This window comes from Calonectris borealis, chromosome 16 (assembly GCF_964195595.1).
Source record: "Calonectris borealis chromosome 16, bCalBor7.hap1.2, whole genome shotgun sequence".
Classification (NCBI taxonomy): Eukaryota; Metazoa; Chordata; class Aves; order Procellariiformes; family Procellariidae; genus Calonectris; species Calonectris borealis.
Window position 1 is genome coordinate 18,919,189 of NC_134327.1, and position 16,133 is coordinate 18,935,321.

General features: G+C 49.3%; 1 protein-coding gene across 4 annotated transcripts; it reads right to left on the bottom strand.

The window, feature by feature from the left end:
• Positions 1-100: 100 nt before the first annotated feature.
• On the bottom strand, positions 101-9,839 carry RNPS1 (RNA binding protein with serine rich domain 1). Of its 4 annotated transcripts, XM_075165733.1 has the most exons (8): positions 8,918-9,295; positions 6,415-6,606; positions 5,908-6,063; positions 5,400-5,591; positions 4,092-4,194; positions 3,142-3,295; positions 2,528-2,669; positions 101-1,227 (listed from the first exon to the last, which is right to left on the bottom strand). In XM_075165733.1, the coding sequence occupies exons 2-8, from the start codon at positions 6,483-6,485 to the stop codon at positions 1,122-1,124; spliced, it is 924 nt and encodes a 307-aa protein (XP_075021834.1). In that variant the 5' UTR covers positions 6,486-6,606; positions 8,918-9,295; the 3' UTR covers positions 101-1,121. The 4 variants fall into 4 exon arrangements, with proteins under 4 accessions (XP_075021834.1, XP_075021837.1, XP_075021836.1 ...); XM_075165736.1 differs by lacking the exons at positions 6,415-6,606; positions 8,918-9,295 and adding an exon at positions 9,734-9,839; XM_075165735.1 differs by lacking the exons at positions 6,415-6,606; positions 8,918-9,295 and adding an exon at positions 9,592-9,620.
• Positions 9,840-16,133: the final 6,294 nt, after the last annotated feature.

The window sequence follows — 16,133 nt, forward strand, 5'->3', positions numbered from 1 at the left end:
CTCCGCTCCGCCATCCCCCGCACCGGCGGGGCAGCGCGGGTTTTACCGCAAACCCCCTAGCGCAGGGCAAGGGGCTGGGGAAGGGAGCGAGGCAGCCGGCTATTCTCAACCCTACTGCTTTATTCAATAGTCGCTCCTCCTACACAAGTACAAACACAACATGGCCCAAAAGGCTACAAAGTGATACAAAACAGAACAAAAAAAAATCTTTATAGTATTGACTGTACAACAGGTGGTAAATTCTTTGCCTTTCCCTATGTGAACCCCAGTTCATCCAGACAGCGTGGCGGCCTCGGGCCTCCCGCTCTGCCTTGCAGTTTCCAGGGGGTTTTGATGCTCAGTCGCTCATCTGCGATTTGCGAAAGCAGAAGCACTCACACCGTTTCACTGGGGGGCTGTGTAGGAAGTTTTTACCAAAACCCTTTAAGAAGAGGTGAAAGAAATCACTTACGGGGGCAGCTACAAACCAGCTCTTAAGATTTCCAGCTTTTTTTCTAAAGTATCATGTTCAGAGGGCTGGACCGTTGTTTTTGTGGTGACCGCCTGGTACATGCGTTACAGAAGAGCTTAATCTGCAGAAAGAGCCTACTCTGCAGAAACTAATGATCTGTTTGGGAATTGGAATAAAGCGACAACTCGGTAGTTAAGTCTCGGGCAGATCTGGACTCCAGCTGCTCTGAAAAATCCTGTGCTGGCACCTAGAGATCAAGTTAAATGCCTCCCTGTCTTACTATATAGGGTTTCTGAAATAGCTCAAGATTTACATGCTCGTCTGTACAGCGTGCTAAGCGTTTAGAAATCACCAAGCAGCAGCCTGCTAACTGGAGAAAGAGAGGCTGTAACATCTTTCCTTCCGTTTATCTGGAAAAGATGTTCTTGCAGCCTTTAAAATCAAAGCCATTTTTAAATAATTTCAATTCAATGCCAGGAAACTAGAAGGCCCACAGCAAAGGCTATCTACTGGCCGTGAACTGTCGCTCTCTCCTCTTAGGTTGCCTTCACTGCCAGGATTCTCTCTCTCTCTCACTCCTCCTCACCCAGACCCATTATAAAAAAAAGGTACAATATTTAGTCTGACGGGATTTAAGTTAAAAAATAAAAAGCTGTCCAGTCTTTTTGCTTTATCGTGAGGAGTTTGAGCTGGAGCGGCTGCGATGGCGCCTTCGTCCAGGAGATCTGGATCTTGATCGTCGGCGGACAGGGGATCTGCGCCTAGGAGACCGGGACCTGACAGAGAAGGAGGAGAAAGCTTTCATCAGGAGACAAGAGCAACAGGTTCCAGTAATCTGTCAGCTCATCTACCAACTTTTCAAAAACACTTCCCCGCCCCCCTCCAAAAACCCTCACACACCACGGTAAAAGAGCTCCAGCGAAATACAGCCAGCTCCAGGGAGGAAAAAGGCAATTCAAACAGTGACTACACAGCAGGAATATTCTGGCAACGCTCCTTCTGCTTCAGGAAGTTGAAAGAATGTGTAATATCCAAAGAACAGACAAGAATCTTGTCTTCTTCCTCAAGCAAAACAAGCTCAAGTTCATTCTACATCAGATTCTCCTTCACCTGAAAAGTCAGCTTTGGCTCCTGAAGTGATATTCAGGGAAAGGATTTATATAAGCCCTTTCAAACCACAGCGACATTTCTTAGAGGAAGTCTAACTAAAGAAATAGCTAAGCTTCAAGCTCTTCAGTACTACAGTCAATCTGTACGGCCACCAGTATGATACCAAGGTTCTAGGCACAGAATATTAACAGAGCCTGAACAGGATAATAGAAGTTAGACTAGGGAAGAAAAACAATGAGGAGGGAACGCCCAATCTAGCATTTGCCAGAACTCAGTAAAAGGCATGTTTAAAGGAGGCAGTGGATCTTGTGCCACGTTACCTAGTTCTCATTTTTAATCCTGTAGTTCGTAAGCTATTCAGCAGTCAAGTGGCTCAAACAGGAGCTGCTTTTACTAGTGACAAGAGTTTAAGCAGATTTCCAGGACAGAGGAGCCCATCTAGATGTTGAGAAGACTCTGACAGACTTATTCTCTGAGCACGTTCAGGCAGCCCCAAGTCGCACAACGGGCATGTGCATGTCAGGTCACATCTTGGGGTCAGCATACTTCGCTCACCTGATGCAGAAGGACTGCTTTTTGTTCAGGTGCCCATTCATATAAGTAAGGGAGGGAGGTGCAAGGGCTTCAGAAAAGAAGTGGCTGGAGCAGGCTGCCAAAAGCATTCTGCCAGCCAGAAGTCCATTCCTGCTTCACCTCAAAGCGTTTATGCAGAAGGGACTCCAGGGAACAGGCTGGAAAGCGTCTGACATTTCCGACAGACTGCATTCAGGGTGTAGACCAGAGCAGGTCACCCTGGCGCTAAGGAGTTAAGAAGTACAATCCACGTTCAATTGATGCCCAAAAGGCGTTACTGTCATTTGGGGAGGAAAGTCAAGTCCAACGGGATGAAGTTGTCCCCATGCCGAGTCTTTCAGCGATAACATGTTGTTACACTGACAAGGAAATACAAGTTGTCACAGCTCTCACCGTCTCCTCATGCGAGGGGGTGACCTGCGCCACATCGGTGGTGGCGGCAGCATCCTCCTGGGTGGGCTAAAGCGTCTGGGAGGCGGCCTAGGTCGTGGTGCCAGCACAGCTGTGGCAGTGATCTCCTGACCATCAATCTGGCCTTTTTAGGGAAGCACAGAAACAGGAAGAAGTAAGTATTTTCCACACTAATGTCTACGCATCACATTACTGCAACTCACACCTTTGTCACAAGCAACTGAAGCGTGAATCAGCCTACAGTCCTATTTCCACCACCCGCTCAGGGGTTATTTTGACAAAGTCCACATACATGCTGGACTTCTTAATCTAATATCCCATCAAATTGCAGTTCAGATGTTAACTGGGAAAGATTTTCACAGAAACTTAAAGAATTTTATTACTGTTTGTTTTGAAAAAACTCAGTTTTAATAGTTCTGTGATGTTTCGGATCTGTCATGAACCACACAAAAGCCAAAGCCATTTGGGCTGAAAACAGATAGTATTTCAGATCAGTTCCCCAAAGGCTTCCCTACCTCTAACTCATTTTCAGATCAAACTCATCTGCCCCAAAATTTTTAAAAGCACCCAGCCTCCCTGCAGCATTTGATACCTACCTCCATCCATGTGTTTCAGGGCTTTCTCAGCATCATCTGGGTTCTCAAACTCCACATAAGCATAGCCTTTAGAGAGGTGTGGATTTAGCCTGTCAACTGGCATGTCAATCATTTTAATCTTTCCGTAAGTGGAAAAAATTTCCATGATGTGATCCTGCAGAGAAAGAGCAAGTCTTAAGGACATAGACCACACTTACTGACCAGGTCCGGCTGGCGCAGAGCCGTAAATCCACAGCACTAGATTAGCTTGAAATCAATGCCACCATCAGGAAGAGACATATTTCATTGGCCAGATGTGGAAAGGATTACCACTGCTTTCTCTACTGTTGTCTATTCAGTTCTTCCTCAGATTGTTCCAAACCTTACATTCTAGCAGCATTACTGCTGCATGTCAACACTGGCTACAAAAACACTAGTGTAAAAATCCTCTTAAGGACCTGAAAAGGGAACTTATGCCCTCAGCTGAAAACTCTTAAGGTGCAATTGTTAATATTTTTCAAAAACCATCATTTTTGCAGCACCCCAAACCTTCTACCTCTGAAGACCTTTAAACTACATTCTAGCAAAGACAACTCAAGCCAGCCCAGCTCTCTTCAGATCCTTTATCAAGAACCTCTAGATATCCTTAATGCCTCCAAGGTAATTTCAGCTACTGTCCCAACTTCTACAGTTTTCTTCCTAGTAAGGCAGGATACAAGGTCTGGAATACTGACAAAGCAGACAGACCTCTTAAGCACTACACAGTCTCAAAAGCCTGCACTGTATTTGACTCAGTAAAATCCTACTGAAATCTTCCTCACTGATCAATTTGGACACAGAGCAAGAATTTCCAACAGCAACACCTTGGCAGTGCTCTAGCAACAAAAAACTTTTGAGAGCTTTAAAAGAGCCACTCACACGTCCTCACAGAAGATACGAAAGGTTGATATTGCAGGGAAGCATGCCATTACCTTGGTCACGTTTCTAGTGAGCCTTCCAACATGCACTTTTGTAGGTCTGGGTGACGGGCTCCGCCTCTTCCGCTCCTTTTCATCTCTCTTGGGTGGCTTGGACCTGATTTTGACAACAGAAAATGTTTACACTTTGCAGGGAACACGCAAGACAAAACCAAGAAGCCAGTCATTATCACATGATAAAAAAGGTACCATTTTTCTTGGGAGGGCATCTTTTTTCTTAAGAAGTTACAGTTTAGGAAGTGCTGGGGTGGTGGTGGGGGTGTTCCACTCAGAAACACCTTAGGATTTGCATTTGCCTTGTCTGCTTTTGCTTTAGAACCTTCCGGAATCTGAGAGCCTTTTTTTCTGAGTTTTCAACTTTACTGCAACTAGGATAACAAACGTGGAATTTGGCAAACATTTCTTCAAAGTTGTTGGCTATAGTTAAATAATTTTCCAGTTGTTAAAACAAAAAACATTCTTTGCCTCAACAATTAAAGAGGCAAAATGAGGACATAAACACCAAAGCATACGACATCCAGGCAAATGAATGGATCCAATGATTTGTGTTTCTATATCTTCTGTTCACTACAGAGGTCCAGAAACGTCACAGTTAAAAAAACTATTTAAGTAGCTGCGTATCACAATTTCTTTGTAATTTTTTTTTTTTTTTAAATCTGGAATGTAATTTTGATCTGTAAAAAATTCAGCATGCAGAAAATTTATATTTATGCTTCTTCCTAATCTCACTGTCCATAAACTGAGGGATATACCAAGAAAAACCACACTGGCTTATAATACTTCAGTAGATTTTACCAGCCTTCAGCACCTTACCTACAGAATTATCCAAAGGAAAAACTGTATGGACATTAACATAGTTTGATTCCTACCCATACAGGAAAATGCTTCCTTTGCGCCCCCTCCCCCCCTTTTATTTTTTTGTACATAAGAATATATGCATACACATATACACTACTTTCAGCCCTGACTTTTCTGTTAGTCTTGGCTGTAATTTACAGGAACCAAAGAGCTCTACTCTCATCTAGTGCCCATATAGTCCCATACTATCGGGGAAACATCGATTAAAACTGCCTCTACAAAATATAATATTTAAAATCACTCTTTAAAATGAGGTTTTTAATCTGTCTTCCTACAGGGCATATGTTTTGATTGTAAGCAAAAGGAGCACACCCATTCTAACAAAATTCAGTTATGGAGAAAGCAAATGGTCCTCAGAAAAAAATCTATTCTGATCACAATCTTGTATTCTACATGGAAAATAATCTGCCATCTGGTAATTCCTAGAAGGCAAATAAAACTCACTTGGAGCGGGAGCGTCTCCTGTTGTCATGTCTCCGTCGAGAGGGACTTGGAGATCCAGAGGAGCTGCTGGAACTGGAACTGCGTGAGGTGCTGGAGCTCCCAGAGCGGCTCGAGGCAGAAGAGGAGCTAGAGCCACTGCTAGAACCAGTGCTGGAACTGGACCCTGAACTGGAAGTTGAGCTGGAACGGGATCTGTTGGGGGTGGAGGGGGGCAATTAAAATGGTTGGAGTACCCAGAAAAAGCGTGGCTGAAAAACTTCTGCTAATTACGGAGAGAGCAACTGTGAGTTAGAACAATGAAAATTGATGCTCCATAGCTGACTAGACAGCCAAAGGAAATTCATCCCTAAAAAAAAAAACAAACCCCTTAAGTTAGACAAAACTGCACTGTGACTAACACAATGCAAGCTTTCAACAAGTCCATGACACAGGAACGGAAATGCACCAGAAATCAAGCTGGTGGTTTCTGAAAACACTGTAATTTATTACTACTTGTAAAAGTAACTACCTGGTACTGCTGCTCCCACTGGAAGCACTGCGTCTTTTGCGTGTCTTGTCTCGACCACGATCCTTTTCACCCGATTCCTTAGTGGCTGCTTTATCCTTGGACCGGTCCTTTGATTTCTCTTCAGACCTATCCTTGCGCTTGGTTGGTGAGGGAGCCCTTCAAGAACAAATTGCAGAAGACATTGTTTAATACAGAAAAACCCAAACAACAAAAAAACCCACACCCAAACAAAGAACAGAACAGCCAACACAAAACATTGAACTTCAAATGTACCATAACTGCAGAATTAAAGCATTAGGCCAAGTTTGGACTTTTTAGAAAAAAGAAAGTATTTTACATTACAGAGCAGCTTTGAGGAAGACAGCTATAGCATACAGAAATTCTCACATACAGAAATTCACGCAGAAAGAGGTACATTTCCAATTCCTCACCCTCACTGGGAGAGCCCTAATACCCTATAATATCCCCAGTTTTGTTAAGCCTAGAAAATTCGGACAGAATGATTACCTAGTGTTGGATTTTTTATTATTTTCTTTGAGTCCTAGCAAACTCTTCTTTTTCAATCCTGATAACTCCATTTCCCCTTCGGAGGTGTCCAAAGCAGCACCGAATGGGCCTCACTTATCTCAAATCTCACTTCTAACTTCTCGATTCTGAGAACCGATCCCTAATCGAGTGCAATAAACTCCAAAGAACAGCCTAGTGACAAGATAAAAGGGTTTAGAAACAAGAAATTAACAGATAGCATAAAACAACAAACCCACTTTGCAACAATGGCAGCACACTGGGCATCAACGGACTCTACAGAGTACTTCAGTTACACATACTGTTACCCGGCCGTTAACGGCCAGGCTCTGCGCCGGCTCACATTGGCATCGTGCGCCTCATGTAAAAGTCTGCATCCATGTTTAAAGCTATCATTTTGACATTCACAGAAGTACAAAGGACCTTAACTATCCAACCAAAAGAATGGCAGACAGGGGACACCCATTCTCTCTGCAAGATGTACATGCAGCTCATGCCTCTTGACAACAGCCTTGTCTCCAGAGGAGTAAGCACTGGTTTTCTCCAAAGCCAATTTGCGCCATATAGCATACATTTGTCAGGAGGAAAGGGTTGTTGAGAACAAAACCTCCCACTGAATTATGGCTGCTTTCAGCCTCAACAAGCTGCTTCCAAAGCTCTGTCAGCTTTGGAAAGGCCAGATTAAAGGGCCCAGTTTGCTGCACTGCTGCAACAGCAGATTCTACTTTAACTTCTCAGCAGAAAGTCTAAACTGGATTCTGACCTCACCTAGCCCCAATCAGTTCTCTCTTCACTCTAGATACAAAAGGACACAAATTTAACACCCCACTATTTAACACTGAAATACTGGCATTAGTTGAATTCCAGATGTTTCCCATGAGAGGGCTGCATCCGTCACACATTCTGCGATGTCTAAACACATCGTTTCATTATGATTATTCCACGAGTTGTTTAACACCTGCATTACAAAGCTGCCTCCAACACAGGTTTTAATAACCACTAAAGGAGTGTGGCAGATTTAATTTGTATTAACACCCGCTATTTACCTATGAATGAAACATCCAGGAAATGAAAGAGTGGGCCCAAGCATGTCTGAACTGCCAGGCTTCATCTGAAGTGGCACTGAATATTCACAGTACTGCATGATATTGGAAACCTTTCTATCTCCACATGCATCACAGGCAAAATTAGTTAACAAGAAAAAAAACTCTCCAGCTTACTACATCCAACAGTCTTGTTGCTTCTATGCTTCTGGTAAGCAATTACTTTATTCTCTAAACTGCAATTAAATTTATGTTTGGGAACAGATCACTTCTGAACAGCTGAACTCGCTTTCCTGATTTTCAGCTTCACAGTTTTCCCTAATACAACAATTCCGAAAAGCAACACAAATGAACATTCGCAAACCCAGCTCTCTGCAGATCCAGAAGTCAAGAAACACCCGCGCCTTTTTGCATGGAGAACAAGAAACCCACCACACAAATGTGACACTGGCAGGGCTCGCTGGGAGAGGAAATGTCTTCTCTAACACCAGTGGCGGCAATAAGGCAGTCCATGGACTGTTCCATAGGTGCTGCAAAGGTGACTAAGAAAAGCAAACCTGTGTACATCATTCAGCTGTATGACAGTTCTAACCAGCTCTACGCCTCTAGTGCAAAGTGTGAGGAGCCTGCAGTTCCAAAATCGAAAGTCACTGCATGAGACCAGCTGACTCACTTGGAAGAACAGAACAGACAAGTTTCTGGACTCACAAGACCAAAAACCTTGACATTTTCCTTTCCCACCCTTCTTCTCTTAAATATACCATAGTCAGGTTTGCGTTATCTCTTCCTACACACCGACTTCTCTTGCATCTGTGGACTATCACAGTGATGACGCTATCAGCTCAGCCATGGAAAACTATCTATTATTGTCTGATAGCTGGCTCTGGTTTTACCCCTCCTGGAAGAAGGGAAGAGAGAGAGCCCAGATGAAGACCAGCACACGCTTTGCTTTTACCCAGCCTGCTGCTGGAGTAGTAGGTTACTTCAGTTAAACAGCTACCACTCCGGCACCACTCCTCAGGACAGGCACCCACCAGACAAATTAGCCATATGACGTTTTTACATTCAGCAAGCTTCCATATGATGGTACATGCAGCATTTAAGCAGCCTCCAAACTAACCAGTGTTTTCTCTCCATCAAAATATATGTACCTTTCTCAATAAAGCCACTTGCCTAGCTTACTTCAGTTGGAAACCTCAGCCTAAGAGGCACAGCCTGTGGGCACTTTCACTTGTATGTGTTGAGATATTCACTGGAAGATGTGGAAAGACTAAAATCATGGTCTTCACACAAGGGTGTATAACAACGCATTTCTAAGCGACATGCTTCTTCCCTACAATCAAAAAACCTCTCAATCCCTAACAAGTCAATGTTTTTGCAGCACCCACCCCAAACCAGAAACAGCAACCTACAGAGGCCAAACATTCATTTCACAGACACACCTCTCTGCTTTAAAGAGTTGATTTGCACTCTTAGAGAACTGCAATTCTGTAGCAAAGGAAGCAAACTCAGCTCTCCCCCGGACTTCCTGCACGACTACAGGCAAGTCCTTTAACGGCAGTTTGCTTCAGATCCTCATTTGCAAAATGGGGAAAGGATTTCCTCGTGTGAGGAGAGGGTTCAAAGCTCGGCAGTTCTTTGCAAAGTTACGGCCGCTCGCCCAAGCTAACTATAGCGAGCAGGGCCGGAGGAGCGCAGGGGCAGCCAGCTCCGCGTCCCGGTTCGCACGCCATGGGGTACGTTACGGCGCCGGGCGGACCGAGGGCTTGTCGCTGCTGACCGCACCGTACGTGTCGCCATACTATGAGCGAAGCCAAGGCGCGGGCTGAGGAACAGGGAGAGAAAAGCACAGACCAAGCACAGAGTCGGTTCAGAGCAGAGCCCGCACCCCGGGGCCCGCGTCGCCCGCCGCCTCCGCCAGGCCCGGCGCCGCCGGCCCGCCCGCCCCCGGGCCCGCATAGCGCTCCTCCCGCCGCCCCGGCCGTGGGGAGCGCCGAGACCCCCGGCCCGGGCTCCCCTCCAGGCCCCGGCCCCGCCCGGCCCCTCCCCGGCCCAGCCTCCCTCCCTCCCCGCCCCCGGGCGCGGTAGGCCGCGGCGCCGAGGCCCCATCCCTGACCGTCGCCCCGCCATCTCCTCCTCGGCGGCTCCGGCGCGCTCCCCTCGGCACCCCCGCGCGGCGGCGGGGCCGCTCCGCGCCGCGGCCGGGCCGGATGGACGCCGATCCCCGCAGCCCCCGCCCCCGCCCCGGCCCCACTCACATCCTCGGCGCCCGCCACAGCCGCCGCTCCAGGCCCGTCGCACGCGATCAACGCAGCGCGGGCGGGAAGGGGCCCCGCGCGGCGCGCGCCGATGGCGTCACGCGATGGGGAAGCGGAGCTGGGCGGGCGGCCTTAAAGGGACAGGGCGGGAGGGGGTCAGTCCGGGTGTCCGTGGGGGTGAGGAGGGGAGCGGGTCAGTCCGGGTGTCCGTGGGGGGGTGAGGAGGGGAGCGGGTCAGTCCGGGTGTCCGTGGGGGGGTGAGGAGGGGAGCGGGTCAGTCCGGGTGTCCGTGGGGGGGTGAGGAGGGGAGCGGGTCAGTCCGGGTGTCCGTGGGGGGGTGAGGAGGGCATCGGGTCAGTCCGGGTGTCCGTGGGGGGGTGAGGAGGGGAGCGGGTCAGTCCGGGTGTCCGTGGGGGGGTGAGGAGGGGAGCGGGTCAGTCCGGGTGTCCGTGGGGGGGTGAGGAGGGGAGCGGGTCAGTCCGGGTGTCCGTGGGGGGGTGAGGAGGGCATCGGGTCAGTCCGGGTGTCCGTGGGGGGGTGAGGAGGGGAGCGGGTCAGTCCGGGTGTCCGTGGGGGGGTGAGGAGGGGAGCGGGTCAGTCCGGGTGTCCGTGGGGGGGTGAGGAGGGGAGCGGGTCAGTCCGGGTGTCCGTGGGGGGGTGAGGAGGGCATCGGGTCAGTCCGGGTGTCCGTGGGGGGGTGAGGAGGGGAGCGGGTCAGTCCGGGTGTCCGTGGGGGCGCGGGGCAAGGAGGGCAGCGGGTCAGTCAGCATCCCAGGAGCAGAGTGGGAAGAGGAGAAAACGGGCTGTGCGTTCCTGCAGAGAGAGAAATCCGTTGCTCCTCAGCGAGCTGCAGTGCTAACGGGCTGTGGCCCTGACAGTCCAAGTCCCCCCGCTGGCTGCCAGGCGCTGCAGCTGGAGAAGTCCGATCTCATTTACCAGAGCACCCGACGTTCCCCCAGGCTAGAGGTGCCTCAGCACGGTTCATTCAGGGATGTCTGACCTCTGCAGCCCCGTGGAACGGTGAGCAGTTAGTCCCTTTTGTCCTGGGCTTGCTTGTCTGATTTTTGCAGCTACGCTTAACTGGTGTAATAAAAGTTGTTAAGTCTTCCTAAAGACCGTGTCCTGCTTAATAATAATAATAGCAGCAGCCAGGGCTTCAACTCTTGACTTCCCCTAAGTGACAACCCAGCAAGCTGTCGGCCTTCACCAATAGATGCTGGGCCCAGTGTCATGCCCAGGTTGCAGAGTCACAACACACAAGTCTCTAACTTGAGGTTGTGCAGACGTGTCCTGTTGGGGGAAGGGGAGCAGAAAGGGATGTGTACCACTGAGAGGGGACTCACCTGCCGCCTGGCTCGCAGAAGTGCAAGAAAAACGTGAAGAGAAGAATGAAAGACTTAAGACGGAGCACTGTCCAGTGGCAGTTCATAAATCCAAAGATTTATGTGGGAAGGACATTTTCTCTTTTTTGTTTTTTTTTTTTCTTTTTCCTGCCAAAACGTGCGCTGTGAATTTACAGTGAAATTTGTCACTGGAGGCCTTGATGTTCTGCGCTGGTCACGTTGGATTCCAGCTGTACTGGCTGCCTGACTTCAAGGGAACAAAGTCAGAAGTGTACTTTGACCCCATTGCCAATGCAGGGCCTTAAACATGACCAACCGCTCCGAGAAGCAGGCGTGCCAGTCAGCTGAAGTGTGATCATAGGCGTTTTTGTTAAATTCCTAAGATTTGAATCCTTGCGCTCCTCTGTGCAAGGAAGACAGCTCCACCTCCTGAATGCAGTGTAAGAATATGCCCCATCTACCTCCCCCACAGAATGTGGGGGAGAACAGGGCAGGTGCCTATAAGACCATGTGTGACAAAGAGAAGAATTGGTTTATTTTCTATTCTGCTGCAAAACCAAGGGGATATTACATAAAACTAGCCATGGGCTGGTTCAGAAAAAAGACAAAAGGAGGTTGTTCTTCACACAACTTCTCGTTAAAGGGCAGATTTCCCTGCTGTAGGATGTTGTAGCCAGCTGAAAGTTTACATGGGTTCAAAGAGAAACTGGACTATGTGTACTGAGGACTATCGGTAAACTGTCATGATGACCTTAGAATCACAGAATCGTAGAATCATTTAGGTTGGAAAAGACACTTCAGATCATTGAGTCCAACCATTACAGTAACATTGCCATGTCCACCGCTAAACCATGTCCCTAAGCACCACATCTACACGTCTTTTAAATACCTCCAGGGATGGTGACTCCACCACTTCCCTGGGCAGCCTGTTCCAGGGCTTGACAACGCTTTCGGTGAAGAGATTTCTCCTAATGTCCAATCTAAACCTTCTTTGGTGCGACTTGAGGCCATTTCCTCTCGTCCTATCGCTTGTTACTTGGCAGAAGAGACCAACACCCACCTCGCCACAACCTCCTTCCAGGCAGTTGTAGAGCGTGATGAGGTCTCCCCTCAGCCTCCTCTTCTCCAGGCTGAACACCCCCAGTTCCCTCAGCCGCTCCCCATCAGACTTGTGCTCCAGGCCCTTCACCAGCTTCGTTGCCCTCCTCTGGACACGCTCCAGCACCTCCATGTCCTTCTTGTCGTGAGGGGCCCAGAACTGAACACAGGATTCGAGGTGCGGCCTCACCAGTGCCGAGTACAGGGGCACGATCACCTCCCTACTCCTGCTGGCCACACCAGTTCTGATACAGGCCAGGATGCCGTTGGCCTTCTTGGAAAGTCTCCCAGTGCTGTGCTGGGGGGAGCGTACTTTGGGAAGTGCTACTACGTGCTTGTACCGCTTTTATATTCCTGCCCAGGCATCTGCTGGTCAGCCTGCTGGAGACGGGGTGCTGACCCAAAGGAACCTGTGGGCTGACCCAGCATGGCTGTTATTCTCTCCTTTCTTCCACCTAACTTGTTACACATGAAATTTTAAGTACTGTAGCTTTAATTCTTGAGTTTTATGGTGCTTTATTAAAATCTTCAGTCCATTTTTGTGCTGCCCATTTTCGTGCTAACCATTTTTGTCCGTACTTAGAGTAACCATTGAGCGAAAGAATACTTAATGAACGTGCCCATTAGATAACAACTGCAGCCACAGCTGGAGGACAAGACATGATACATCCGAACCTCTTCTATACCACGTTTTAGCTGCAAATCTGAAAACCGGTTTACGAAAGATGTCAAGTACCACCAATAAATGGCAATATGGACTAAAGATTAGGCCTCACAAAGATAAGCCAGAAGTGTCAGCCTGCCTTACCCACAGGACCTATGGCTTGCAGCAGGTTGTACTGTTCAGTGACAGCCTTTTAGTGCTCAGTCACAACGTAGCCTCCACCCAAGTACTACTGCAGAGAGAAGGTCCCGTGGGAGAGGCCGTGCTTCCTTGGGCAGGAGGGATGGAGGCCAGGCTTGTTCCCAGTCGTCTGTGCTCACTGCTGTTAGGCTTAGGGCACAATGTTTAAAGTTTTCTTCTCTCTTGGCTGTAGCAAAGCCATAATGGCTGGCTGATCCGAAAGCCATGCACGCCCTTATTCCCATAATGGCTCTCATCTTTCCGGGGGTGGTCAGGTGAGTTCACTGAACCAGCAGAAAAATACTACTACTGTGAAAAAGAGGAAGTTTCCTGCCAGTTCTCTCCCTGCAGAGCTGTGAGCAGCAGGGCCAGCCCCAGGACGGCGGTGGCAGGGTACCGGGGGTCTGATCTCCTCTCAGAGTCTGCTAGCAGTCGGCAGGACTAAGCCTTAAGGCCAAGCCTGAGCAAGAAGAGACATTTGAATGTCTCATTTGGGGGCACAAGCAGAGGTGAGAACAGGTCAGAGCACGCGTCCGCTTCAGTTTCAGAGCAAATGGCAGTGCCGTGGCCTTCTGCCCCATGCCAGCAGCTCAGCCTGGCGCGGGGCAGCCCACCGTCACCGCTGCAGTCCTGTGCAAGGAGCTGGTGCTTCCAGGTCTGGGTGGGACCTCTAGGAACGGCACTGCTGCCTGCTGCGAGGTTTCTCCTCCATCCTCTGACAGAGGGGCTACCAGCCACATCTGAGCTGTGGTCCAGGACGGGATGGACGGCAGGTCTGCACCCTGAGACTGCAAAGATGATGTGGGTCCTCACGGTCCTGGAGCGAGGCTGCCCCGAAAGAGTTAAGAGGAGGGCTCCTCCCCCCCAGTACATAAGTCTCCTCCTGGGTGACCTTCCCGGCAGCCTTTGCTGGCTCTGCCCCAACCAAACAAAGAGGGCAGGAGCTTTTCAAATAGCAGCCTCCCAAAAAGTTGGCTGCTGCAGAGCTGGGCTGTGCTAGGACCCTGGCTGGCCACGGCCACCGGAGGATGCAGCAGCAGCAGCAAGTTGGTGTCGTCGCCTGGGAGGATCCCGGCAGTCATCTTTAGTCCCTGTACGTGGATGCGCTGCCTGTTTGCTACTGTGCATTAAGCTGGTTTGGGTGCTGGGAGCGTGATGGGGAAGGACGGAGAGAAACTTCTCGCAGTGGTAGTTTGACGGGGGTGCGAGTGGCAGGGAGGGGTGGCAGGAGGCCGGTGTTAGTGAGCTCCTGCGGCCCACAGCCGTCCCGTGCTCGGCGGGGCGCTGGTCTGGATGGAGTAGACCGCTGCTGCTTGGCGCGCAGACCGGGGTCGCGCTCGAGCGGGGATGCGGAGGTCTGGTGCTGCGCTGAGATTCGGTGTCAGAGCTGGGAGTGGCGTGCCTGATCTGAAATGCTGTCCTCCAGCTCCTCCTTGAACTCAGAAACCTGCCTAGCAATTTTCCAGCAGAGGTGCAGACCCTCTTTAGAAATTGCCCGTGTGTCGATAGACTGCTGGATGGTGGATTTAAGGCAGCAATCACAAAGCTGCTCCAGCCAAGACACCATAGATGAGCAGGAGAGGAAAGAATGGAGCTCCGTGAGTGCTGCTTTTGGATCCTGCCTCTGTTTTTCTGTCCCTTCATTCCTGGACCTCTAGGCTGTTGATGAGAACAGTGCTATTTACTGCCATCTCTGCAGGTGAACTGCTCCGCTTGCGGTGGAGGATGGTGGTTAGGACTAATTAGTCAGCATCTTTAAATGCCACCTGAGGCTGAAAGTGCTTGTCCTGTGTGTTGCACTCTCTTGCAACTGAGTGCTTCATTTTTCCTTCCTATTCATTGGCTTTGGGTTGTGGAGCTGCAGCGCGTGGTGGCGTGGCTACAGAGAGCTCTCCTCGAGCCCCAGAAGATCCAGGTGATCGGTGGGTTATTCTGCCAACAGCAGCACTAAGCCACTGGCGTTCATTTATTATGCGTTGTGAGGTGCAAGGTGCCGAATACCAGGCATTACTTTGCGCTTGCAGAGATTGCGCTGGAGCACTGGCTCAGCCCACAACCTCTTGACGCCGATGTTTTCCCTGTGCTGTAAGAGCTTTGGTCCGTCTCCCTGTTCAGTCCATCACTCCTTCTGCACCTGTGTTAGAGTGAGGTTGGATGTGTGTCTGGCTTCAGAGAATACAGTCTGTGTGGCTTCGTTAGAGGAATTGCAGGATGGGGGATTTGTCTTCTAAGGGCTTGGAAACTTTTCATCCTAATGTGTAGTAACAGCCTTGGTTATTTCCGCAGAGAGTTGAGATTAGCCCGAGTTTCCAATGGCTGCACTGCCGAGCACCTATATAGATTTGGAACAGCAGAAAAAGGAAATTTTGGGTGTTCCTCTCTAATCTGCAGAAGGAGGTGAATTTAGCAGTTTAGCTGAAACACTTCTAGGTGAATTAAGTCTTCAGCAGTAGTCTCTGAACATCTGGCCTGCCCTCTCTTGAGGTCTGAGGCCGATTCTCGCAGTGCAGCTAGGCCATGGACAAGCTGAAGACTTCAGGACTGACTGCACTTGAATGTGCCTATGCACAGATGTGTATTTTGCGGCGCTCAGCCTGAAAACTGTGCCATGATGCACTTTTTCTCTGTTTTCCTGCAACATTTACAAAGCATGCCCTGATGCTGTAGGAATATGCCTGCTCAATGTTAACCTTTCTCAAACGTCCTGGTTTCACCACAAGGAACAAATATCAAGTTACACTTTGCAGTGATTTATTTGTTTCCTCTTCAGGCACATGAAAGACACCAGAAATTCAAGGTATGCTTGTGGTTTAGCCTTTGCAACTTTCTCTGCTGGAAGGGCTGCATCTTTGGAGAGCAGAGTCTTAAAGCTGCAAAACATTTCAAAGAGAGGCTAATGTTGACTGTACAGATAAAGGCAGGGCTGTGAGATAATTGGCATTTACTGGTCTTGTCTGAATACTTAAGCTCGGCTTGACGAGTTTGTTCAGTCCCAGGGCAGAGATGGATTTCTGAGCCTGGATGTGAAATCCAGCCTGTTCCTCTCCCCCAGGCCTTTCCAGCTTATCTGTGAAAGCCTCTTGTTCCTTCAAGCTGTGGTTCCACGGTCCTTTAC

What these genes read in the sequence shown, in the direction of transcription:
- RNPS1 (XM_075165733.1), bottom strand. Translation starts at nt 6,485, where the DNA reads ATGGAGTTATCAGGATTGAAAAAGAAGAGTTTGCTAGGACTCAAAGAA. An exon ending in CCTGAAACACATGGATGGAG is followed by an intron (nt 2,670 to 3,141) that starts GTAGGTATCAAA and finishes TTCCCTAAAAAG; the next exon opens with GCCAGATTGATGGTCAGGAG. An exon ending in CCCCCTCGCATGAGGAGACG is followed by an intron (nt 1,228 to 2,527) that starts GTGAGAGCTGTG and finishes CTTCTCTGTCAG; the next exon opens with GTCCCGGTCTCCTAGGCGCA.